Raw genomic sequence first — 26,595 nt, forward strand, 5'->3', positions numbered from 1 at the left:
CTCGACTAATTCTCGACTCCAGCAAGAGTATTAAACAAATATGTGTCCCGGTATCTGGCGCAACTTTAAACGAAACACGCCACTTATCGCGCCCCGGGGTCAGCCCGGAATGCATGTACACGGCGGCGCGCGTATCAGGAATTTATAAACTGCCTCCCTCGGACACTCGCTTACGAAAGCTAATTAAGGATTGTTCAACACCGGGCTTGGGGTCCGATAAAAGCACGAACTCTTCTACGGTCAGGCGATGGGCGTGAAAAAACAAAACCATCGTCTAAGAAGTCCGACCGTAAATGGTCCGACCGCTGCAACAGAGTTGCATATTTTAAAGCTCGATCTCTGTTCCGTTCACACCGCAGCAAAGCATGTGGACATGGGGGACACATGGAAACTAGTGGCCGCGATGCCCGGTCAACCGGTCAACCGAGGATCCTTGGCCTTATAGGCGGACCGCAGCAGGCCTATCTTATCACGAAAGCTGTTTCGTGACGCGTTCGTGCATGGGACCGGGATTTGCTGCTACCGGAGTTCCCGCGAGCCACCGAGCGCTAATGCTTATGTCATGCTGTTGGCGACGGTAGGGGAGAAACGGAGAATGCTTATCCTCATTTCCTCATTTATTGCCTCATTTCCAACGATAAATAAATATTGTTGAATGGTAAAATACTATTATCAACTTGGACTTTTACCTAGAAGCAATGATTAGAATTATTATAATTATTTACAGGGCGAAGAATTATTTCAAGAACTTTCGCAATAATACCATATTCTCAATCATTTTCATCTGTGATTTTTGTTGCGGCTTGAATTCTAATGGCGTCATACGTTTAATCAATCTGATCCGCTTAATTCAACATGGAGGACAAAATTTAGAATACCCCAATCCACTAATGAAAGCTCCTGGTTATCATAAAACGTATTTCAACCTGCAATTTTGTGTGTAAAATTAAATAAATCAAATATTGAGCGCCCGTTTTAATCCAGTCTCCCCTTTCCAGGGCATGGAAGGAAAACCTGTGCAAAAGTCTGGCAATACTTTTACCCCGAGTGGGCCACGGAGACAGATACGGGAGTAGAGAGAAGGAAAAAAACGGAAGCAAAAGCTGTATCGTTGTGCAGTGACAGCGAACGAACGAAGCACCATCAAGAATGGGAGCAGCGAAAAAAGTATCTACGGAGAACGCCATGTAGACATTTTCGCAACCCATGCGCAACGGAAGCGACGACGGTTCGTTCCGTGCACGGATCATTGGTGGTTGCCGTCGCAACTCCTGCCCGAGGCCGACCGAAGCGACCCAGTGCATTAAAGATGAGCTATCGGCAATCTGCAACCGACCGGGGCCTGTGCAGGAGACCGTAAGCGAGCAAATAAAGTTATGCCCGGTACACACCCGCAGTACAGGTAGGTAAGTCACGATGCAAACTGCATCGAAATGCATCAACAGTGATGGTCGTAGTTATAGGTGCAGTGTGTGCCTCAGGATTCCTTATCACAGATCTAGAGCCAGCACGAGCCGACCGCGATAGACGCAGTTCAAAATGTTCGAGTCGATTCCCTGGAATGGCGCAACATTAACCGATGGCCCCCCCTCGCTGTAAATGGTGTTTGCTCAGGATATTGAACCTCTTGACACCTGCGACTTGGCACTCTACTTCGTGACGCAGCGCAAACTATATTGTTTGGCATGCCATTTGCCCGCTGCGGACGGCTAGACGGCCTGTTTCGCGACTAAATGCTACAAAAAAAATCCAGCGAATAAAGCGACATCACCGTGCATGCGCAGCATAGAGGTGTTTGGCTCGTAATTAGCTGGTAATTTTCTTTTATCTCTACGTTCCCGTGCTGTGCACGCCAGCCAGACCAGACGACGCGCGACAGAGCGTTTGGAAAATGGGAAAACCCCGTGCGAAACCCCGTATCAAGCAGGTCTCCGCCACGAATCCGGAAGGAGCGGCTGCAATGACGAGGCGGACTTAGCTTTTGGAGCTTTTAGTCACGCTCGACTGACAAGTGGGCTCGGTCGTCACCACGTAAAAGCCACGCTTAGATGTTCCGACCCCGGCCAGCACCGTCGCCACCCCTTCCGGCCTAACCCAAGGGTAAGTAAGCGTCAAAGGGTCAACCACATGCACCCGGCCAGCAGGTGAGGCCGGAAATGCAATTACCTTTTGCCGTTTTCCACGGTGGCGCGAAAAAAATGGAAGCGAAATGAAACGGGAACAGTCTGATCTGATAGAAACGGGATGTCAAAACGAAATGGGATTTTGTGATTTTGATATTCGCAAAAGGACAAGAGTTTTAGATGTTTTGTTAATTGTGGCCATCATTCTTATGGTATTTAATTCTGCATCATGAGGATTGGTACGTAAAATCGAATCTCTAAAATGTGCAACGAAACTTCACTTACCGTTGGGTATCTGGCAATGTATGAACTTATTATGTTTTGTGGCTTCAAGAAATCTAGAAATGCATTATAAGTATGACGAAACTATAAGAAGAAACTATAAGAATAAATTGTCTTACTTCAGTAAAAGTATGACGTAGTCTATAATTCTTCAATTCAAGGAAACAAAGCGCACTATCAACTTCAATATTTACATTTTAACTGTGTTGTCAACGCAAAACTTGTAGCTGATGGCGTTCCTATAGAAACCATTTTATCGATGCCATGTAGACGTATTGTTTAAAATAATGAGCCACGGATATTTTTCTAAACACTTTTATAACCGCGATTTCCAATTATAGATTCCTTAACATTTTACAAAATCTATGCAAACAAATTAGCTTTGCGATTAAATGTGTTGAATTTCAATCTTCCATACAAACGAAATCCGAATTTTATCCACTCAAAAATTCGAAAGCTAATTGTGGGAAGTTCTTTAAAGTTAACTAGTTATAAAAATGACAGGATAAAATTACTCAATGCCACGTGGCATAACATATAATTTAAGTATATTTAAATCGAAACATTTTCATTTCAATAATTTTGATACCTTAGACCAGAGGTCTTAATGTGAAATATCTCTGTACTCTTATGTAATCAGGCAATTTATGTCGAATAAAGTTCCAATTTAAAAAAAGATCCGTATCATCGTTTATCGGGTACGTAATAGAGTTTATCGGGTACGGGTAAAGTAGTTGCCGTTGAAGATAGAATCGACCGATCGAAGATCTGATCGAATAAAACCATATTTGAACTTTGTAAAACCGCTCAAATAAACCAAAAACCAAGATCATTTGGTACCTGGTGGGTTTTTTGTTAGCGACGTGGTGTAATCTCCTATACTCATTGGAAAACCAGCTGACAATAACCCTTTCAACGCTACCGACTGTGAATCGATCTATCAAAAAGAGAACATCTACGAATGTCATAAAAGAATACAATCATTTTACCATACACTATTCTACACTGTAACAACAACGTTGATGGCAGAAAAACTTGGACGAAAATGAAAAAAATGCCAGAAAATTCAACAACAGAAACCAGTTTCATAAGATAGTAAAAATAACGTATTGATCACCATTACTTTCAACAAATTAACAATCATTTCATATCCCCAAAGAAGGATGACCGATCCTTTCTCTACTACCCATACGCCATAAGAAGACTTCCTCCAGATTTAATCAAAAATCAAAGGAACTCAACCATTTTTCAGGACCTTATGCCTAGGGACCGTGAGATAACGTCAGATACTTTAAACAAATTATCGAAGGCTTATTGATTTTTCTTAACATTTGCTGAAACCCGTTCTTGCATTTAATTTATCTCTGGCATTCCTGCCCTGGCCGTTCTGCATCGACTCCTGCGTGCATTTTATCGTCGTTTATCTAAAAACTTGAGCACACACCTAGCACCAACTGTGGACTCTGTTTATCATGCAATTAACACTTCCGAAACCGTTCGTTCCCTGAAGTGTACAAATCCGCTTCGCCCGAAGTGAGCAGTGGGATGGCTATCGTTACTTTCGGCAAAACCGGGGGTGCTTATCGGGTGTTATCATCGTAAAATCTATGCTTCGACATCGAAACCACAAACACACATCACCGGAACCTGGCTGTGAGACCGACAGAGAGAGTGAGGGAGTGAAATAGTTCGAGAAAAGATAGCTCGCATAGTTCACACCAACGCGGCGTCCGCGTCCGAGAGGAGAGCTTCTTGCACCCCGAGAAAAGGATGGCGAAGAATGTCCGAAGGAACGTCAGACACGGGCAGACAGTTGGCAAACGTACGGGAGCTGGTGCCAGGATGGAGCACGGTACGGAACGGCTGGTAAATATTTGCCTTTACATGATGTGCTCTGCTACTTCCGAGAACTACCCCGGTCCGACCCAGAGCTCCGCTGGACAGTGGACACAATTCCGATAAAAGCTTCACGTGCCAGTTTCAGGGACGAACATGGGACCGTAAGGATCGGCGGCCGGCTGAAGATGATCCATCGTGTACGGTTCACTGGTGCAGATCAACTTTTCTCCACAAACACCGCACCCACCGAGGCAGGACAAAGTTCTGCCGGAGCGGAGCGACCACATTCGCCTACCGTGTGGGGTCAGTGGAATGTCCAACGGCCAGCCATCCTTCGCTCGGGCGCCGCCGCTGGATTAGGCCGTACTTACACCCGTTCATCGCTCATCGCGCGTTTGCTCGTCAATTCTCGCCAGTGGTCGAGTTAAATGGATTGGAAATGGGTTCTGCAGTTCATCCCGGACTACAGCCCGTCTTGTGGTTCCGGATGTCCCGTAGCTACGAATCAGGCGATTTGGTATGGGCCCGGGGATCGGTGCGATGGGATGATGAGAGTTGTCACTGGATGAGTGATGGGTATTGCCGTCCTCACATGCTTCCGCCAGAACCATGCTCTGGACTGAGTTGGGTTACGAAACTCTATTTTGACAGCCTAGTTTTTCGACAGTACTTTGTAAGCGTTATTGTCGCCCACTCGACACCACCATCACTTGGACATTGCGGGTCCATCGGGAGCTGCAGTCTATTTGAATGCCACGCCAATGGTTCTTCTATTGAGCGGCCGCCCTTACGTGCTTGACGTTAATGGATTGCGATAAACGAGGGACACACATCGGCGGCAGGCACTGGGCAGACCCTTCAATGACCACCACGAGGAATAGGCATCAATTAAAAGTTGTTGACATTCGTCGGAATTTCGGGCGAGCGCCCTCGATAGTCGCTGTAACTTACCGATGATGAGGGTTCTACGGCTCCAACTTTGCCATCGAGCGTGAGATTATACTTGAGGGTAACCTACTTTCGAACATCCGATGAATTAAATAATAGGAACTACTACTGAAGAGCTTTAGTGCGGTCTCGGAGGCCCATCCGGGTTTTGGTGTTGTAGAAATTATTAGGACTCAATTCCTATTAGGTTATTAGGAATTATTAGGTTTCCTCAATTCCCTATATCCAATACGTGATCATACACATTTCATCAATCCATCGACTGTCAAGAACTCGGATTTATTGGATGGTAAATAAACTTCACTATCGCTAATAGCTTTACGATCTGTGAACGATATGTTTACCGATCGGATACAAAAATGCATTCAATAAGCCCTCCGATAAACTTTCGATAATATGCCCGGTAAATGGCCAGAGTGGCTTTTCTTCAGAAGCAAGGTTATGGAGATACTGCAGGGTTCCATAAAACCGAGCGATAAGACATTATCGCTCAGTCGCTGGGATGGATAGCACCGAAAATAAAAGGCTGTTGAAAGGCAGAGTCGAAGGCAGGTGAGAGGTGCGTGATGTAATAAACGTAAAGTAAGTCACTTCGGCCCTCGTAAAGCGCACCGACCCGACATGCATCGACAAACATGACCACGTGTCCGGTTTCCGGTGCCGTGGGGAACGTGCCGTGCTGACTCATTTCTAAATATGCATTCCAACAACGATCACCCCTTCCTGACCTAATGATTCTAATCGCACCAGATCTCGGGGTGTGCACGCTATATCACACCTATCGCTGATCTCCCCGGCCATTGGACTCAATGGCTCACTGAGGAGAGGCTTTTCACCGTTTCGATATTTGTTTGGATCGAGGTGAGGTTTCTGACGACTCTCGATGATGGATCTTATCTATGGATCGCCTGAGCTTGCATTAATTGTTTCCAAACGCTCATACCGACTTACATGCGGATTATGAGAAAAAACATTAAAATAATAGTGCCTAACAGGGCCTAATAGTACTTCCGGTTGATTAAAGTCTGTTGGCGTGCTGGAGATGGCGGTGGAATGATTAAAAGATATCATTTTTAGTTATAACTGACATCCATTACAGACAGCAGTCAACATGAATCATCTGCTTTCGGCGGCATCATCAATCCTGCAGCTCCATTTTTTAGGTTTTTGAAAAAGTTGTCAAACCGAGCGTGACATTCAGAGGGGTCCATTCAAATTTGGGGTCCCAAGCAGCGAGCAGAGGAGCACAGTTGACAAACGTGGGCAACCTGCAGCAAGTCCCACGAGCTCACTTACAGCAACATGTGCGATTTGTCCCAGGAGCCCTCCTGGGATGGGCACAGGTCTGTCTGTCTGGCATGTGGCCCTCGATGCGACGTTTGGCGACGTAACTCGATACATTGTTTGATCGACTTCCATCACTTCCATGTCATTCGATCTGTTTGGCACGAGCCCGCGTGCAATTTGGTGCATCTGGTCGAAGCCTGGCGGGCGAACCTGACTTCTGTGCGCTCCGCAGCGAAAGTAAACACTAACGCATCATATTTATGGCGGAAAAAACACACTTCCGGCCATCCAGAAAAGGATCTTCCATTTCAGGGCGCATGTTGAACATGGTTTTCGACATGAGCATGAGCAGCATGTTGCTGGCCGATTTGTAATGAGATCCAACTGGCACCGAGACACTTGCGAAAAAAACGCTTTACGCAGCGCAGTAAGATTTACAATCTTTGAAAATTAAAATTAAATCTTTGTGAATTAAAAATTAAATCTAAAATCTTTGATGAATCAATGTTTGAAAGGATTCATTTATTTTTACCGAATTAGATTTTTTTCACATACTTACTATAAATTACAAAGCTTTGCTATTTGCCCGATCAAACACTTAACGCATTCGTTGATGGCTAAAATGATATGGTGACGTTAATACTACTACCGTAAAAGTGTAACTCATCTTCGGTGCTGTCCGTTTCGTTCTAGAAAGGGGTTAACACGTTAACCAACGTCTAGCCAAAGGGTCCTCGGACATTTAAAGGACTGTCATCAGCAAACTCGATCATGGAGGCCACACCCTGACTGATATCAAACTCGTGTCTGATGCTGAGCCATGCGGCGACACTTTAGAAAACAACTTCAAGAGACAACAACCACTCGGAACTCCAGAATCCGGCTTTCCGCCACAAGATAGGGACAGGCACATTTCATCCGATTAGAGCACCCAAACCGTACGAGTTGGGAATAAGAGTCACAGCAGCTACACTTCTGTTGGAAAATTCATCGGAAGTTGGACCCGGCGGGAATTATTCAACAGCGGTTTGTTCTGCGAAACGTGTTTTGTAAATCAATTAAACCAACTTCCGTGCTCTTCAAACCAGATTGTTCTCGGATGCCCGGTGGTCCTTCGGGTGCCAACTTTGGCCGTGTTTTGCACTGTTTACAAGTGAACCATTCAGGACCCCGGGGGCCCACCGGAAGTTGAGGTTTATTTACCCTTACGATAATCGAAACTGAAGAGGGGTTGAGTTGGATCATCCGTTTTTTTTCTGTGAATGAAAGGACGAGTCAACACAATTCTTCAATTTCCACGCGGAACTCGCCTTGAGGCGATCTCTGGAACCGTGTGGCTTAGGGTATTCGTTTTTCCAATCTTCATGGAACCTCTCGTGGAATTCTTTCTTTGCGGTTGGATATTGAGAGCTACGATTGTTTATCGAGGGATTGATATCGCCATGATTGCTCCAAACTTCAAGCGTTCTGAGGATGATGCTGACCAATTAGGAGAGTAACATTCAATTAATCAACCATTTTATTTTACAAGTGACAAGTAAAGCAAACAACAAACATGGTTTTATTTTACAGTGGTCTCCACATTAGTCCACTTTCCTCTGTCATTAGAATTACAAAGGACAGTGTTCAAAGCACGCGCTCTGACTACGCACTTACATATTGTTTGATGTTGTGCATGCTTCACAGGAAACGGAAAGCCCTGGAAAGTAGGTCGCCGAAGTCAAGGCAACGTTTCGCGTCACTTCTCAGAGGTCTCCCAGCATCAACGAGCCGGGACGTAACACAAAGAATACAGATGTTTTGATGTTTTTCAAAATCAAATCCATTCAACCGCGACATTTGCATATATTCCGTCCTGCACCACGACACGTACGATGCACTCTTTGTGGTCGATTGCACCAACCTATGACGTCGTGACGTCGGTCACACCAACCGACCGTAAGTCACAGGACATGTGAAGCGAAGAAAAACATGTCCTCTGAAAAACGGAGATCGTCTCTCCAGCCGCGCCAAAAAGGATTCCCTGCGCCAGATGATGATGCGCCACACACGGAGCTGAAATGATTTACATTTGATGCTCTCTGTTTGCTTGGCCTGTCTCCTGCAGTGCTACTTGGCCTTATTTTTCCAAGCCCTTGCTCCAGCAGCGTTGCCTCGCAGCTTTTCAGTGCTACTTGCAGATCTCCATTGCTTCTATTTGTCTGGAGCGTGGCATCGGCGTAGAAGTTCAACATTTTAACCTCAGGCTCAGGCTCAGGAGGCACACACCCACGCGGTGTGGGGGAACTCTTGAGCTGTAGGGTTTTATTTACTGTTCTCATCTTACGAACCGCCATCGCGGGCAAACCGGATGCCGGATTGTGGCCCAGTTTTTGTGCTTTTTTGCTACCCAGGCGTAGCGCTTAAAGGATAGGGCTTTAATCTTTACACCATCTTAAAAAGCATTAAAAGCAAAGAGACAGAAGAGTGACGCCGATGCGATAAAGTCTACTAAAATGGCAGAGCCGCAGAGCTGTCTGTCTGAGTTAGGGTGATACGAATCTTTGGTGGTGGATTACTAAAAGCGTTCCTGATTTTCTTTGTTAAGAAATTTGGCGTAATTAACAGATTTTATAATCTTCAACGGATGTTTTATGAATGTTCAATAGACGACAGTTCGGCCACTAGAAGTACATTAAGCAATAATAATAAATAAATAGAATTCAAATAAACAGGTCCGAAACTAGGACTTTAAGCCAATCTATAAATATTACACTACTTTTTCTTCTACATTAGGTTCAAGAAGCTGCACCTTGCGTGATAGTACATAAATAAATATATGTCGGAATATAAATATGAATCGGTAGATAATATAGAGAATATATTAATCATGTTGGAAATTTTAAAAATTAAACCCTACCCTTAAAGTTTGGCGAATCGGAAGGGAAACATGTTATTTTTTACAATTTTACAATTAAAACTACAATGACGCAAAACAAGTTACCTTAAAAGTTACATAGTGCCTTCAGCCCAATTCTGCGAAAGCTTCAAACATTAAGTTTTGCTTCCATTCCGTAAATTTAAACTCAAAATGGGAAAAAAAATATTGCATGTTAGAAAAAAATCAACTATAGAAAATGTCCGCGAATGCAATCTATTAAAAGTCCTTCATAAAAAAACCTTCAGCAACGTACATTTCATACTTATTCGATCGAGCTCTAGTAAATTTCAAACTAATGTCAATTAACGCATATTTTATCCTCGGGTTTTCGTATAATTCCCAAACTGTCTAGGCTCCGGAGTACGCTAATGTCGGTACTAAATGCAATTAACATTTTTAGCACTCACGCATTTGTCCAGATGGTTCGGGCATAAAATTTCAATAAAAAAGGCCCTCCATATCCTGCTGTAGCGCAGTGTCGTGACTACGCAGCTGCACTTAGAACCCTCATCGAGGTCTTACTTTCGTTCACCTCACACACCATCCAGCCCGTTAGCCCTACATTATTACGACTCTCACTTTCGGTCGTGACGTGCACAGTTCTCTGTCTCCCAGAAGGCACTGTCACCTTGTGTTTGCTTTGGTGGTGCCCTCATTTTTCTTCACCTTTTACCGCTTTTCCCGAACAAATTAAGAACCGAAAATACCGTGGTGCAGCGCCGGGTGTCAGAGATAGTCGGTACCTCAACCGCAGGGCGGCCGGTCTCGGCACTACGCGAACGTTTAACAAATATTTAAAATTTTAATGAACCGTCTAAAAACAACCGGCGCCTTCGCGTTGGAGGGCGCTTTTTTTGACGTACGTTTTTTTTCTTGGTCCACTTCCGATCCCTCGATTCTCTCTGCTCCGGTGGTCGCGGTTGAAACAAAAACTAACGCACACGAAGAGGAGCTTTTTCCTGCTTGGGTCGTGGCTCAGGACATTGACGGTCTCACGTTGGAAAGTGAACCAAAAAAAAATCGTTGCAATGAGTGAGTGGTTCGCGGTCATAAAAAGACGGAGGAGTGAAGTGAAAATGAGACATACCATAAGATGTCGCCTGGGCCTATCGTCTTACTGGGCAAACACTTCACAGCAGCACGTTCCGTTTCATTTAGCCGACGGTGGCAGCCGAAACTCTGGCAGCTTTTCGGGGGTTATTTCAATCAAGCGCGCCATCACCAGCCACTCGCGTTCCCGGGGACCACGCAGGAAGTCACGGAGGGCGTTAATGTAATCCATCACTACCTTCGTGGGGTGGTTGGGCGTCGAAAACACCAGATGCCAGCGACTCCCAAAGAATCTTCATGAAGTTCCCCAACTTCGCCCACGGCTAAGCATATTGTCTTTCTCCGCAGACCGCAGCCGGTGGCGTCGCGGGTTTTCACCGACACTGCGGGTTTATCAATCATCAAATTCATGTTTATGCTGAGCGTGCGGTAGGTAAGTAACTGTTAAGCCACACCTGGGAAAAAGTGAAAGCCGCGACGCTGGGGTAGCATGATAGCCATTAATTAAGATAACAGATTAGAGATCAGACCGAAAGTGAGCAAAGAAACAGAGGCACCACTCGCGGAACACCACCCCAAAAATCGGGCCACCATCGGGCGCGGGAAAATCATAATCGTCCTGCGGTTTTTAGGGCCAAAGACATACAAATTGTCAATATAGCGCCGCAGCTGCTTTGCTGGCGCCGGAAAATCATGCTTTGTTCCCCGTAATGGCTGGCCATTTGTTATGCGGTTGCGTAAATATGTCGCCCGGGCGTTGTACAAAAAAAAGGCGAAAAAAGCTTTTAGCAAAATATGATCGTTGCGGCTCGAGAAGTGCGACTCGTCCATCGGCCGGAGTAGCTTTCGAGCAGATGATCTTCGCCCGGTAGTGGGCTGGGAGCTGGGAACGACAATTTCCGTATAACATCCGTTTCTGACGGGGCCATGGTTTGCGATTTATTAATGGCCGTTAGCGTGTGGCCGTTTTTCTGGTATGCTCCAGGGCAGCGTGCATTAACTTCGAACGGGGACACAAGAACAGAGTCAGAAGCACCCACAACGGACATAACGGATTGGTTTTATGGTTTACCATTTTTTCGAGCCATTAGGGCTGTGATGTTACAGAAAACAATACGCTAATCATTGGTATGATAGCGTCAATCAATATTGCGGAAACGATTTTTCACGTTTATCGTTAAACAAGGGAAGCACGCAATGCCTAGCCGCGAGAACTGTGCCGGTAATGGCGTAGATTTATTTGAAGTTTGCCATTGGGAAAGGTATTTACAATGTTTTGATAAATCGGCAAATGATTTGAAGTAGAACAGGGTACTGTTATTTTTCCTTAAAAGTTCGCATACAATCAAGCTTCGAATAATTTCGCAATAATGTTTGATTGTATTATTAAAAGTACTTCAACAGATGCTTAAAAATTTATCATATTTCACTGAATTCTTTTGTTAGCCTATTCGCCGTCTTTCGCATAAGAATCTATTGATCGATGCAGTATAGAAAGAGATTTATGGACGAATCCGATGTTTGTAGAACTACTACTGCGGCCTATAACTAAGAGATGCAATAAACTTATGCCAACGTTTTCCCAGCTTTCAAACATGCTACAAAGTCTTCAAGGTCAGTAAGATCTCGGAGTGTCAATCGACGAATGTGGAGCACTAATTATTTGATTTTATTGACGTGTTAATGTCAATGTTGATGGTCGTCCATCAGTTAATGTTGGTGGTCGTCCTGACCGTGCCTTGCCTTCAACGCTTTCCCGAACCTCTTTGAACATTTTGTACCACTCATAAACTCCTGTTTTCTATAGAGTCATTCGATAGAGTTTTAGTCATATAGCACTGTATCTATTTTTGTTCGAAGCTTAGATACAAAATCTATTTCAATTGCAATGCACTAAAATTCAGACCTCAGAGTTTGGTCTGCTATCCACCAATTGGCTTGGTCTATAATCAATGGGTTTCGATTTATTAGCGCATAGTTATGCATCCACAGCATAATTGCCGCAGCCTTCGTGTCTCTCCAGGTGCTTATGTTGCCAACGGCTTGCGCGAAACGATAAACTATTCATCGGTCAAGTTCGAGCGAGGTCAACGTACTTGCCGGCGGAAGGCGGCAACTGTCCATCGAATATTTAACCGCCGTGTCAGATTCACCGTGGCCATTTCCATACCTGTCCCCGACCGACCGACCAACCGAACCGTTTCGCTATTCAACTTCCGGTTCCTATTTTTACCGCTCATTACCGCGGTTGGACCCGCCGCGACCCGCCTGGCAAGCAAACACCGTGACAGACCCGGACGATTCTAGAGCACCCCGCGAAGCGTTAACTTATTGTGGCGCCATTTACGATAGCTACGGTTCCAGGGTTCGGGCTTTCGGTTTGATGTTTCGGTCGGGCTGGAAAAGTTTTTCTTTGAAATACCACAGCGCCGGAAGCGTCGCCGGCGAGAAGCGTTTGTCAAATCAAAGATGGACAGTTTTACAACCACGCTGTGTGGGGGCCATTGGGCTGGGTCGACGACAAAAGCAATTTCCGCCTCAAAACAGCACAGCAACTACGTCCGAGTCTGCACGATTCCGATTCCGAAGAACTGGCAAATTATTCTTCCCGGGCAACCCAACCCGGTGGGAAAAGGCAGCTTCCGTCATCGGCGGAAGAGATTTTCATCGCATCTCATTTGCGGAAGTGTACACTGGATGATGAAATTTGTCAAAACCAGGCATGTTAGTGCGCCGGAGCTCTACGACCCCAAGTTTTCAAAAGGACTAGTTGCTGGTGCTCAAGTTTATACTCGTTATCAAGATGACACTTCATACTTCATAAAATATTTTAACTGTTTTTTGTTTGTTTCATTCGTTTGTGAGTTACAGGGTGTTAACAATGGAGGTCAACAAAGAGAAAATTCGGCACATTTTGCAATTTTTCTTCGATAAATTCAAGCTAGGCCGCTCAAATTGTGCATGGTGTTCATGGTGCCGATACAGAGAGCTAATTACGTGCAATTTTGGTTTCGTCCCGCAGTATCAGTTATTTTTTATGGTAAAGATGCATCTAGCACAGACAGACCCGTCGCCCCGAAAATCAAAGTTGATGGGCATATCAGTACTCGTGGCATCGCACAGGAGTTAAAGTTTAACCGTCAGACAGTTTTAAGCCATTTGCGCAACGTTGGATTCAGAAAGAAGCTCGATATTTGGGTGCGACACCAATTAACCCAAAAAAGATGGATCCAATTTCAATCTGCGAAGGTTTGGCCAAACGAAACGACTGGGTATATGGTGGATCTTGAAAGGAATCGTTTATTATGAGTTGCTTCCGTGTGGCCAAACACTAAATTGAGATCTCTACTGTCATTTACTGCACCGTTCGAAGCTAGCGAGTAGACCAGAAACGGCCAGAATTGGCCAACGGAAGAGGTTTTGTGTTCCACGAGGACTACAAATTGTGACGCACGTCTTTAGTAACTCGCCAGAAATTTCAAAGGTTTGGTTGGAAAGTTTTAATGCATCCGCCGTATAGTCCGGACCTTGCACCAAGCGATTGACACCGTTTTCGCACATTACAAAATTCCTGAGTGATGAAAAACTGAGATCAAAAAAGGATTATGAAAATGGATTGCTCGAGTTTTTCGCCAATAACGACTAAACGTTCTACAAAAGAGTAATTATGAAGGCAATTATGTATTTTAAAAAAGGCGACAAATTTATCAATAAAAGGGTGCCTATTTGACGTAGATCGGACTATTGGAAACCTGTTAAGTTTAGTGTTGAATTTCACCCAAAAATAATGAATTACTATTTTTACAAAGTATTTTAACATTACTATTAAATAACATAATAGTCAAACATAAGCCGGAGAATTCTGCTTCACCTCATTAATCGCGAATCATTTTATCAAGATGCTTCCTCTTCCATGTTCCACTGCCAGCATCGCATAAAAACATCGCATAAAAACATCGCCAAGCCGGCCGGCATCCGAACGCCGCCCGAAGCCGGCGCCGTTCGGGTTCACTTCGGCTTCGCTCAAAAAAAAAAACAAGAAAATCAGAGAGAGAGGAGAGAAAAATAGAAAGAAAGGAGAGATTTTCGTAGGTTGAATCGGGTCGTGTTCGGGAGGGATCGGCTCCTCGTCAGGTTCTTCGTTAGGTTCGAAGGCTCAAAGTTAGGTTCAAAAATCTGCTGGATTCATACAAACAGAAATAGCTAGAAGAAAAATTTAAAAAAATTCCAACTTTGCCGGGATCGGACGCGATTTTGTGCGCGTGCGCTGCGTGACGTCGAAACTCTACGTGTTTTCCGGCAACCCGGTTGGAAAATAGAACGGTTTGCACATTCGTTATTTCAAAAATTCAAGCGTGCGGATGGGTTGTGTTTCGTCCGGTTCCGCTCGCCCGAAGCACGTGTACGAGTCCGAGGAAGTACGAGACGATATTTAGTAAACATTCTTGACGGGACACTATTGCAAATCAAACACTATTGGCTTCCGGGGAAGGATATTTCGCAGAATCAACATTTTCGTCTTTGTTGAGAAACAGTTTTTCGATTTTCGAGCGTTCATCTTGCGTGGTGCGTGCATGTTGTTTTCTTCGTGCTCTTATGCTGTGTTATGCTCCGATGGTTAATTTGCCAATTTGTGGTTCGCGAATCGTCACGATAATAGTGCGTGCACCGGTTTGACGGAGTTGCAGAGCATCTCGGCGGAGATAAAATTAGTGTTTTGAAACGGAGTGGCAACGTGTGCGCCGCTAACCGGCATTCCGTGTGCGAGTTCAAGTGGATGTACCGCGCTTTTTGCGTAACAATTTACAATTGTGCCTGCTCTACTTAAATCCTGTACCGAAAAGCCCAGAAAAGTATGCAAAGGTAACGACACGCTTCCAAGAAACCGTGCTCAACATTCGCCTTCGAGGGCCAACATTTTACCCAATAATTCACCGAGAGCAATTGGTGGTTCGCGTGGAAAGGTGTGCGGTGTGTGCTGCATAACTTCCGTCCACAACAAAGCCCCGCAGCCCACGAAGAGGAACCTCGAAGACGAGAAGGCTCCAACCAACACACAGAGCCTACCGGTCCGCAGTTCACAGTCCGTCCGTATTTACATCTTCCCTTTTGCGGTTGCATCTTGGCGCGGTCTCGTTATTGGCGAAGATCATCGAGAGAAGTGAAGTGATGAAGTGTTAAGTGCGCGGTGCGTGAAGGTGGAAATAAAACCGAGAGAAAAGTCTTGAAGAAACGTGGCCACGGCGGCGGAGTGCGGATGAGATGCGTACGCGGTAACGCGTGACGAAAGGAAAATAAGAGAGAGTGAAAGAAAATAGCGCGCGGAGCTCGACCGGAGAAGAAAAAAACATAACAGTGTGTGGAGTGTAACGGTGTGACGTGTAAGAAGAGGCAGGAAAAAAACGCACGAATCGAAAGAGTTGAAGATCCGGCCGTCAGAATGACGAATTTATGTGTTTACGTTGGATTACTGCTGTCCCTGGTGGTGGCGTCCGGTCTGGCGCATCTAAATCTGTTCCTCAACGTGGTCGAGACGCAGCGATTACTCGGTAAGTTTTCCACCAGCCCCGAGAAGGGGATGGTTGGGTGGGGCCGGGAAAAACAAACTCTCTTCTCTGGCACGCGTCTCCAGGTCTCCCACAGGACTTTCAGGGGTCTGGAATTTGAAGGAATTTATTTTCCCCGTTCGCGGCCGACCGGCCGGTGGAAAGTTGTACCATTTTCGACCGCACCGCACCGAGGGAAATGATTTAAAGAAAACACAATCGGGAGGGAGCTGGTAATGTTCTAATTGTTGAAAGAATGCGCACGGCGACTGCACTGTGGGCGCCGTCTTGGTGGAAAACCGGCTCGACTTTAAACTTTGAAAACAAAACTCTCGGGAAACTGTTGTTGCGCCTGCCCGTCCCGTTGGGGACTCCACCGGCACAACGTGCTGACAGGTCCACGCGGTCCGCGGGACCGGTTTGACGTTTCCAGGTCGCGTGTGCAGTGATTTTACTAGACTCGAAAGCAACAATGTTTTAAAGCGGAACATGAAAATGGTTTCAATTCCCCGGCCAGAGCCAAGAAGCAGGCCGCGTGACCTGGCACGAGGGAACACTTTTAGTCGATGTCGTAGCAAGTCCTCTCTACAGGTTGGGAATATTATTTTCCACATTTCATGTGAAGTGATGCAATTTTCGAATAAGCCCACCTCACAGCCTTGGATTTCTTCTAGTCACAGTCCGACGCCACGCGGGCGATCCTTTCCTAAACGACTTGTCATCGATCAATTTGCAGATCTCCTTTCCCACAGAACCAGACAGCAGCTCAAAACCAGCACAAAAGGAGCACCGGAACAAAACATCCCGCTCCGTAGTAGCAACATCATTAGCCTGGAAAGCACTCCGGTGTGTCATGCTGACGGCACATTTACTCGAATGCTAATCATCGTCCGGCGAGAACCGGCGACGCCTCGCTGATTAGAAACCCACCCCCGAACAGTAGCGCCTTTTTGTGGCCCAATTTTGATCCTTGCACTACTGTGCGCGCGGCGCTCATCAAGTCCTCCGGAACTAATGAATCCTCTGCGCTCCACTTCACGGAATCCGGGTCCCTGTTTTTGGGCGACATATTTTCGTTTCGACTCCTTTCAATAATTTGCTTCGTCCCTGAGGCCATTGTTGGTTTTTTCTGTTGTCTCGCTTCTACCACCGGGCTTGATCAGGCTTCTTCTGGGCCACCAGATTTTGGGCTCTGGGTGTCAGGCTGGTCCTAAAAAAAAGGTGACATTAAACCCCGTAACCGCCCCCGGTTGTAAGCCGATTCCAGACGTTCATTGCGCGCACGGACTTTGGGTTCTTTTATCGCCCACAGGCCTCTCAATCAGTTGGAAAGCCTCGTTTCCTGGACTTCCATATAGGACGACCGAGGACGGATGGAAAATCCCCCGAAGTTGCACAGTTGCTTGAGCGTGTTGAAAAGGAATACCCACAAAAAGAGGCCTTATTTTCCGTCTCGCGCTTACCTGTGGCGCGGATATCTGGCGGGTTCTGCGCCGGGTTGAACCTGCGACGGAACCCCGATCCCTTTTGTGCTACGTGTTATAAATCAATTAAAGGACTTTTCATCGGTCTCGGTAGGATCCCCTCCGTCCCTGCCGAGGGCCGTCCTCCCGGTTACCTGAATTTGTCTTGCTCGGGTTTCAGTGTGTTCCTTTAGCTCCTCTCTACACCTAGGCAGGTAGACCAAATCAAAGCTGTTGGGAGTTCAGCAGAGGGACTTCTCGTGGCAGGTACCGAGGAGCGTTGGAAACTTTCGCCGCACACGAGAGCCAGATATTGACAGGTTAAATATTTACTGTCTTTCCTACGTCGTGCCCAGAGCGCATATGACGATATTCACTTCTCCGGTGCCTGAGGCGTCCGGATCATTATCACCGCGTCACCGATAGCCCTTCCTCATGTGTCAGTGTGTGGGTCTCTGTGAATGGTGGACCCCTTTTTGATACGAAAAGGATCCTTAGCGTTCGTGCGGTAGTGGTGAGTGATGGTCATACCTTTTCTGGACAGCAGGTAACCAAACACACAGTTCCCCGTGATCATCGGCACATTGGGTTTTGTTATTTTTTGCAGCATCCTGTGGGTCCGGTTGGTCCCCTCTGACTTGTGACGCGGGCACAAATCCGTTGAAAATCTGTTTAGTGAAAACATGCCAAAACCAAACTCATAATCATCAACATCCTCTCTATTCGGTACTTTCTTCGTCCCGTGGGAGGCGGGCCTGTCTGGTCCAGGGCATGGGTCAGTACAGCTACCGATGTTCCATTTCTCGGCAGCGCTCATGATTCGCTTTTCGGATAGTTTTGGTCAAACTGTGTCCGGCTTAACTCTTCGCTTTTTTTTTGGGTTTGTTGTAACTTTTGGTCCCGAAAAGTTTATCTTTCGGGGAAGGAAAGAATCCCTATTGTGGTGGACGGCGGAACTCCACAGATTCTAGCTCGCGCATGTAGAGAGCAAATATTTTGATTTGACACGTAAAAAGTTGGCCGGAGTTGGTCTTACCTTTTCCCGTTGGGGCTTGTCCACCAGCGGAGTTGCGGGGATTGTATGTTTGCTTTCTGGTGGCTCGGTCAAATCCCTTTTTATCGCATTCCTCGGGTTTCGATTGGTTTGGTTAGTGTGGTTTAGCCCATCAGAATGGATAATCCTCGCTGTTTTATTGGGCAATCGGGCGATCTGACATCAGGGAAGTAGAAAGTATTTAATGTCCTGCCTGTAAGAGACACAGAGTTGAGGCAACACGTCGAAACAAATGGGCATTCTTTTCAATGATTTCTTATTTAGTGTTGTTAGTACGGCCAGAGTATTACTATTGTTAAGCATCAACTTATAGTTTTGCGTTCAAGTTGATGCTCTGTCAGGGTTCGAACTGACGTATTTCGCCCAGAAACCGATTAATCAGAGCAGCGGGACAGATGATCTACGGACGAGCCCTCATTCTTTTCAATTGTTCTTATCTGATAATACAAGTTGAATATGGTCATTCCGACACCCGAATCACAAGACACTTCTCATGAGGTGTCTGTCCAAATCAAATAACTTCACACCGACTCCAATCGTCGCCGGCATAAAAAAGTTCCAGAATTTGAAAAAAGTCAATGAAGGAAGAACAGTACAAGCCCATTGGCGGCCCTATCAGCATCGAGCTTCCCCAATCGCGCACGCCGGTTCCGAAGAAAGATTTACGTTTCTCGAGAGAAATCTTATCGCAACCCAGAGTCTCAGAGTTCAGTTCCCTTGTTCGTGTTTTTTGTTCTTTTGATTTCTTTTTACAGTAGCACAAACGACTACTGCACGGTGTCTCCGCTATCTCCGTGATTTAACTGCGCGTGTCGAAGGTCTTGGTCCCAAATCCTCCAACGGGACCCGCCACCAGGGGACACAGGCTTCGATTGATGGTTCCATTTTTCATTAATTGCCCCCATCGCGCGGTGGTGCCCTTCAGGAGGCCCCCTTTCCTGGTCATCCCAGAAAAATGTCCGCAGCTATGTGCGGCATGAATTTTAATTTGCGCTCCGCATTTCTCGCGTTTGGTCATTTCACCGAAAAACTCGCCCACCCCGAAATACTTGGAAAGCCTAAAATAACATTACACGCCGCCGGGGCAGCAAAGAGCGGCGGCCATTTTCGCCGAATTAGGATGGCGCGCCAGAAGGACATTTTTCCGACCACGCAAAAGGCGGTGCTGGAATGAGACGCTTGGAGAGGACCCCGAGAGCCGTAAAATTAAAACACACTGGCTGCCCACTTTCCGTGGTCCCCATGTCGTCCTACAGGACGGATCCGTTTTAAGATTGCTTTTTTGATGACCCGCGGGAGCGCGGTGAGTGATGTCCGACAACGTCTTCGAATTCTTGTGGGGGGGGGTTCTAGGCCGCTGGCCAGTGGTGGTGAGAATTGGTTTCCGGTTTTTCTGCTCATTTCCACAGTCCCGCTTTCCATAAATTGACAATGCGCAATGTCTGGTTCCCCCCTATATAGTTGGAGACGCACCTCGCGTTCTCCTCGAACACGTTTTCTTTATCGCGACAATTTATTCGATTCTTCGGGGACCCCGGGCTACAACCGGGCTGTGTTGTCCAGCGTTTCCTTTCGCGCGCTCTGGTTTTAATTCCCTCCCTGGCCAGACACATACACCACGCGTCCGGCAACGGAAGAGACATGATTGAAGCAACATTAAGAATTCAATTCGAGACCGATCGATCGCCAGAAGGTCACCACCGGCCAGCAGCGACATGAATCGCAGCAGCGAGCGGGTGCAATGCGCGACGAGAATGCGCAATTTATGGCGCACAATGTTGTGGTGTATCCACACAGAGCGGTTCCTGTCTTTTCCTGGTCTCCGTCTGGTACCTGGTTTGTCTGGTGTCGCGACCGAAAATGGTAAAAACTTGACAGGAACCCCAGTAAGTGGTGGTGAAAATGAGCAGCTTTTTGTGGGCTTTTGTGGGAGAATATTTATTGGCCACACTCTATTGCCCCATTAAAAACCCATGCGGGCATCCGGGGACGACTCCCTTTTACAGTAGCTAGTTTCTTATCGAGCTAGTTTTGTCGCAAGCGTTTAATATTCTTGCAACATAGTAACGAACACGGGAGTCTTCTGGAAACCACCCTATTGTCTTCCCCAGAGGCCACCCCGCGCAGTGCTGCGTTGTGTCCGCCTGACAGGTTGTGCGAAAAACAAGAAAATTCCCGATTCACAATCATCGGTTAGAGTTTCCACCAATCCCTGGAGAATCAAAAGGCAATGCAATGCCCCGTACCATTGAGCAGTGGATTCAGCTGTCGTACCGGGAAGTCTATTCTTTCCAGCAAAATAATCGACATGAAGAGAACTTCGGGGAAACAATAACGTTGTGCCTCATCACAATCTTGAGAAGGAGGTCCATTGTGCTGAAGGTGTCATAGCTCAACACCATCTCCGCATCGCTATGATCAGCAGGTGCTAGTGACTCGTCACTGTACCAGAAAAAACTGGTGATGAGCCCAGGCAGGTCTGGACGTGCTGGGCCACGTGTTGTGGAAGGCCATTAACAGCCGCGATCAGCTCCCTCCAGCTGGCTCCGTCCGTCATCTTCGTTTCTGCGGTAGCTGATTAAGTCGTTCCCGATTTCGTCGCGGCTAAAGACTTTCCTCGAAGCGACCAAAAAGTGGCGTGTAATACAAATAACCGTAAATTCTTGTCTTACGACGCGGACAATACCGACTACCCGAGAATGCGTGGTGTTCCGGGCTTATCGTAACAAATGTGTGACAGTTTATTCCATAGTCCTCCCACCGAACCCGTTCTCTGTCCCATCCAGCAGCAATTGCGGTTACAATGGGCGGCCTCCCAACTGTCTGAAAATCCATTTCCAATACATCACGTTTCTGGGGAGGGAAGTGTTATAGCGTATCATCATCCAAGCCCCCTTTCGGGTTGTTCGAATGATGTAACGACCTCCGAGAAGAGAGGCGAGAGGGTGTCTACCGGCCCCGCGGGTCCAGATCGCCCGCCTCCCGCTGCCATCTTGAAGCTATTATAACCTCAAAAATATTGCCCAAAAATCGAAACTCCCTCCGCTTTTGGGGCCTGAAGAGAACCTGAGTAAAGAGTTAACCGTTTTGTTTATTCTGGTCCGATATCATCCGGCCAGACTGAGAGAAATGAGCAACGGGCCGGCCGTATGTCATAACCGTTTATTGTGCCCCTCTCCTGTTGACCACCCTTCCTTTCTCGGCGATGAAGTCCTATGGTGTGCGCGCCGTAGACTTCTAGGAGCGGGTTAGTGCGCCCGTCCGCCCCACTCGAAGAAGGGAAGATCCTCTCGTCCACATATCAAACTGTTTATGACTCCATTTCCCGTTCCACACGACTGCCTGCCCTGGTGGGGCGGGAACCCCCAGGGGAGGTGGCCAGATGTGGCGAAAGGCGATGCAGGGGGGCGCTGGGCGGATGAAATGATGTGCCAATAAAACCGAAAAATATTTCCTCTGTGTGACTCTCTGCGTGGACGATACGGCAGGAGAGAGGGGACCTCAGGGCATAGTACCATCACTTGGTTAACACATGGGCGAAAAAGTTCTGGGTCTAAGGGAAAACGCATTGTTTTTAAATTGGCTTTATTCAGCAACGTGATCTCCTTTAAGATTTAATCAATCATTCCAACGCCGCTCCAACATTTCCATATCACTTTTTTAGGTCGATTTATCTTTTGCCACGAAATAGGCCTCAGCTTCATCCCTTGGGACGAGGTTGAGTAATTGCTCTCCACTCTGATGACGAACGTTCACATTTCACTCAAATCGATTTTGTGGAATTTTTTAATGTTTTCTTTTATCACCACCTCATTTGGACTGGACGTCCACTGCGTTCTGCATCATCGGTGCCTCTATCAGACCACGTTTGAAGTCAGCAAACCAACGTTTTATTGTTGTTTCTGATGGAGCAGAGTCCTTAACATCTTCCTTATCATCGCAAAACTTATGAGTAGACATTTTAATTATGACATCAACGGGCAATAAGACCTAGCCCCTTTTATGTGTTAGGCTCACGACTTTTCAACCCACGTGTTAGAGCGTTAGGGGCACGCACGGTAGCTAAGCGAACAATTCGTGCGGGAGACGTGGCAGCCCTGGCACCATTTTAATTATTGTTTTCTCAAGTGGTTTATGAAGTTCGATCAGTTTCACGCCACATTATGACTTCCTTCGCCTACGGGCCGCGACAGGGCCAGATGCATTCCCCGAGTGCGCTAATGGGGCGGTTGGTGGTGTCAAATAGTTGCCTTGCCTGGGGTGTGAAGTCTGTGTTGTAAGTCCACCCGCGTCTTGTTGGACAAACACGAAGGCCCCGGTGGCTGGCCGCTGCAAAACCCGCATCTTTGGGGAAAGGCTACCTCTGAGGGAGATCTTCACCGATACGCCGCATCTTCTCCGTTTTCCGTATTTAGTATGTATCGAACGCAAACACGCATCGAACGATCCACGTGAAGAAAATGGCTTTCTTTGGGGTCGATAACACAAACCAGAGAGAGAGAGAGAGACCCCACGGGGATGTAGTTGGAGGCGAACACAGACGTTGTCGAGTACATTTGTCCAGTTTTCACGGGCCTCTAGGGGAAGCCACCACCAACCGACCAGTGGACACTGCAACCGGCAGCTTCTGGAATCTCCGCCACCACCGGCAGCCAGTTCCTTCGGACACATTCTGGTGTCTTCTTTCTATTCCCAGCCGAGCCGTTTCCCTTTCGGTTAGTTATGGGGAGCATAGGCGCGCGATATGTTTTCTTTACGGTTCGATGCAGAAACGTGTGCCGGAACACATTCTCACGTTTCCCGACCGGCCGACCGACCGACTGCTGGTGAATTGTTGTTTGTTGATACATCAAACTGTTATTTTTTACATCTCCCGTGTCTCCTATGGTGGTCCTCTCTCGTATTGTGAACACCGCAAGAGTTCGTTCGAGAAGCTCACTCTCGAACGTGTAGGGGTTTAATTTTAGACCCTTTAATGTTGGACAATATATTCTCAACACTTTACCCGCACCTGGCTCGGTGTTTTATAACGAAAAAAGGTTTATGAGAATCGGTATCATCGTGGAATAATAATGAGATTTTATTGTTCAAAACCCTCACTGTCGGAATGTGAATTCTCTGGCATATTGTTGGGATCCTCCAGCGGGTGATTGCCCCCCTTTTTTGGGTAGATTTAAACAACATCATAATTCAAAAAGAAATATCGCCGATTATTAGCTACTTTCATCTCTCTTGGGGTGCATTCGAAGGGGCTAAAAAGTCATTCATCGAGCTGCCGCGAAAAAGATATATTGGACCGACCGGGGAAGAGCTGCGCCCCATAATCGGACCCATTATTCCGTTTTTTCGGTATTGTTCCGCCCCAAGAATGGGTTTTCAGAGATGCTGGCATCAACACACTATTGTTTCTGGGCTCCCTGACTCCTCGACTCGGTGGCTCGCTGGCCACAACGCGACCCCTAACCTCTGAAACCCTCACCGGGACGGATATCGCGGGATGTTTCGACCACGAAGAAAAAACATTCCTCGAATATCTGAGATCAGCAGCAGCGCGACCGGGTCCGGGTCAAAACCTTCCGTTCCGAGTCGCCTCGAAATGCCGTGCGATGTGGTGTAAATCATCGCTCGTGCTGGATCCCCACATAAACCTTTTCGTGACCTTTTTTTTATATGCTACACATTTTGGGTTGGTTGGCCAGCAGCAGGGTGATACGGTTTTGGCTCTATCCAATTCCTCGGAGCGATGAAGTCGGAAGCCTTCAGCAGAGCGCTTGTTCGACGATCAGCACAGTAAACACTCTCGTGGAGGAATTTGGGCTCGTTTTTCCACATTTAAATCTGGACTCATTTTCATTTGCTCCGCGCTTCTCTATCCGGCGGACATCTCGCTGACGTGCGTTCGTGAGACAGGTTTCCAAGGAAAACGAGAACCCCGAAGATCTGTTTCGCCCGGGTGGATGCCTCCGTTCGAATGGACATAAAAATTTAATAACACAAAGTCATAAATTAAAATTTTATTGCTTTTAATTGTTTTGTGTTTGCGTGCTCTCTGGGGGCAAAGAGGCAGGAGATGAAGCGGGAGCGAACAGAGGGTTCTTAGAGGACGAAGGAAACCCAACCAGAAAACCCCGTGCCTTGAACCGCTCTGGCATTGCGCTACGATGCTGCGTCTCTTGTTTTCGCTTTCGGTCGGTCACTGAGAGCAAAGTTTTATGCATTTTTATGGTCCAGAGCAGATGGAAAACTAACGTCATTGTTATTCTACTCCCAAAAGGTTCTACTCCTCCGTTTCCCTAGGTCAACCGTCGATCGCCACCACCAGCAGCAGCAAATGCATTCCCGTCGCCATGTTGGGTCCAAGTCTCTTCCGCAAGTCTACGGGGCCGGTTTTCGCTGCTATAGATTTATGTAGGGACGCTATGCTATGTAAACAAAACGCTAAACCCTCGCTTCGCCAGTCTGCTGCGCAATCGTTTTATTTTCTTTAATTTGGACCCGTTTTTATCGTGGTGTTTGCTTTTCGCTTCAACGGGATCCCTCCCGAGGGAGAGAGCATCCGGCGTGGAGGACCCCGGTGGACTCATTGGACTCGTTTCCGATCGTCGTCCGGGCGTTGAGAGTTGTAAAACTTTCAAAATTTTATACACTTCAGCCAATTTATTGGCCACCAGAGCAGAGGCAGGCTGGTTACGCACCATAAATTTTACTACAAACGATCGCTCAAGACGGCCCATTATGACGGGGCATACGATCGGCTTTATTTTAAATGTCGGGTGGTTAGTGGTGCATTGACTTTGGATGCATTTGCAGTGTGGGTGGTGCATTGTTTGGTGCAGTTTGTGAACCATTTCGAAATTATCGTTGCGTGGAGAGAATGGTTAACGAGAAGATGGTGTCGTAAAAGTTGAGGATTTTACGATCTTGGTTCCATTCGAACTAATGGATCTTTTGTGACCCCTTTTGTTTTTACGTTAGAACTGAACGTGAACATGGGGTTCCTTTATGTGCACCCATAAGCATGTTTGCAACGTAAGAGAAATGTAAATTATAAATGTTCAATATATGACTTGAATTCAAATATGGACGATCGAATGATCGAATGATCAAAATTTACAAACAATGCCATACAAATACTTTTTTGAAAAAGAGTTGTCGTGAGTTGATGTAAAATAGAATTAAAATTTTGGTTATTTAATATCGTTTCTAAAAATAATTTCAAAAGTCAGATAAAAAGTTTCAATATGCAATAGGTTTGTTAGCATAATGTTTTAAGTAACACAAATTGAAACCATTTTGATCAGCTTAGAAAATTAAAATAGAATTATTGTAGCCCGTTTTTAGCGAGACTGTTCTTTAATTTAAAACACCCTTCATTTATAGATGGTGCTCGCTGCAACTAAAATGAGATAAAACAGGCGACAAAACTTACACCATTAATCATTATAATCTAATTTTAATTTGCGCGGCCCGTCCCACATTCTCGGTTCGCTGCTGTTGTGTCTATGCTGAAGAATCCCTTCTGATGGTGCTGCGGTGCCCTAATTTCATACCACGAGGACCATAAAACCACCAACTTTGTCGTTTGGAATTGTCAAAAACTAAATTTTTGTATCATGTTCGCGGAATGAGTTTCCAAGCTTATTTCGACGCCATTTTGCTGTGCAACGTGCAACGGCGAATAGATTCAATTATGGAAACATACGGTGGAGCACATGACTTTTAAAACGGAAGTTCTGTAAAGAAGACGACCAGAAGCTGGCCCAAGAATTGCTTTGAAGATTGCATTTTGCGTTGCGCAGCGAACGCGGAAAGTAGTAATCAGTCTACAATTTGTGCTGATTGAACCATTCCCAAATTATTGTCCAATTTCCCTTCCGGTTGCCACGCGAGCAGACGCATTATTTCCTCTTTATGCGCGCGACCCAAGGCACCCTATCATCCTTTTTTTGGTGGTGTCTCTTCTCCCCTAAGATTCAGAAGACCGGAAACCGGCAGATGATAACCTGCTATTTTGTGCATCGCCGAGCTACCGTCTGCACTCCTTTAAAGCGTCAATCAAAGGGGCGTTTCAGTTTCAGCGTGG

General features: G+C 46.4%; 1 protein-coding gene across 2 annotated transcripts in view; it reads left to right on the plus strand.

Annotated features, from left to right (window-relative positions):
• Nucleotides 1-15,874: 15,874 nt before the first annotated feature.
• Nucleotides 15,875-26,595, plus strand: part of LOC131211664 (tyrosine-protein kinase Dnt) — a 90,002-nt gene continuing 79,281 nt past the window's right edge. For both annotated transcript variants that reach the window (XM_058205238.1, XM_058205239.1), the window contains exon 1: nucleotides 15,875-15,998. In XM_058205238.1, coding sequence (XP_058061221.1) covers nucleotides 15,890-15,998 — 109 coding nt within the window. In that variant the 5' untranslated portion in view covers nucleotides 15,875-15,889. The remainder of the gene's footprint in view (nucleotides 15,999-26,595) is intronic.

This window comes from Anopheles bellator, chromosome 2 (assembly GCF_943735745.2).
Source record: "Anopheles bellator chromosome 2, idAnoBellAS_SP24_06.2, whole genome shotgun sequence".
In the NCBI taxonomy this organism is placed as follows: Eukaryota; Metazoa; Arthropoda; class Insecta; order Diptera; family Culicidae; genus Anopheles; species Anopheles bellator.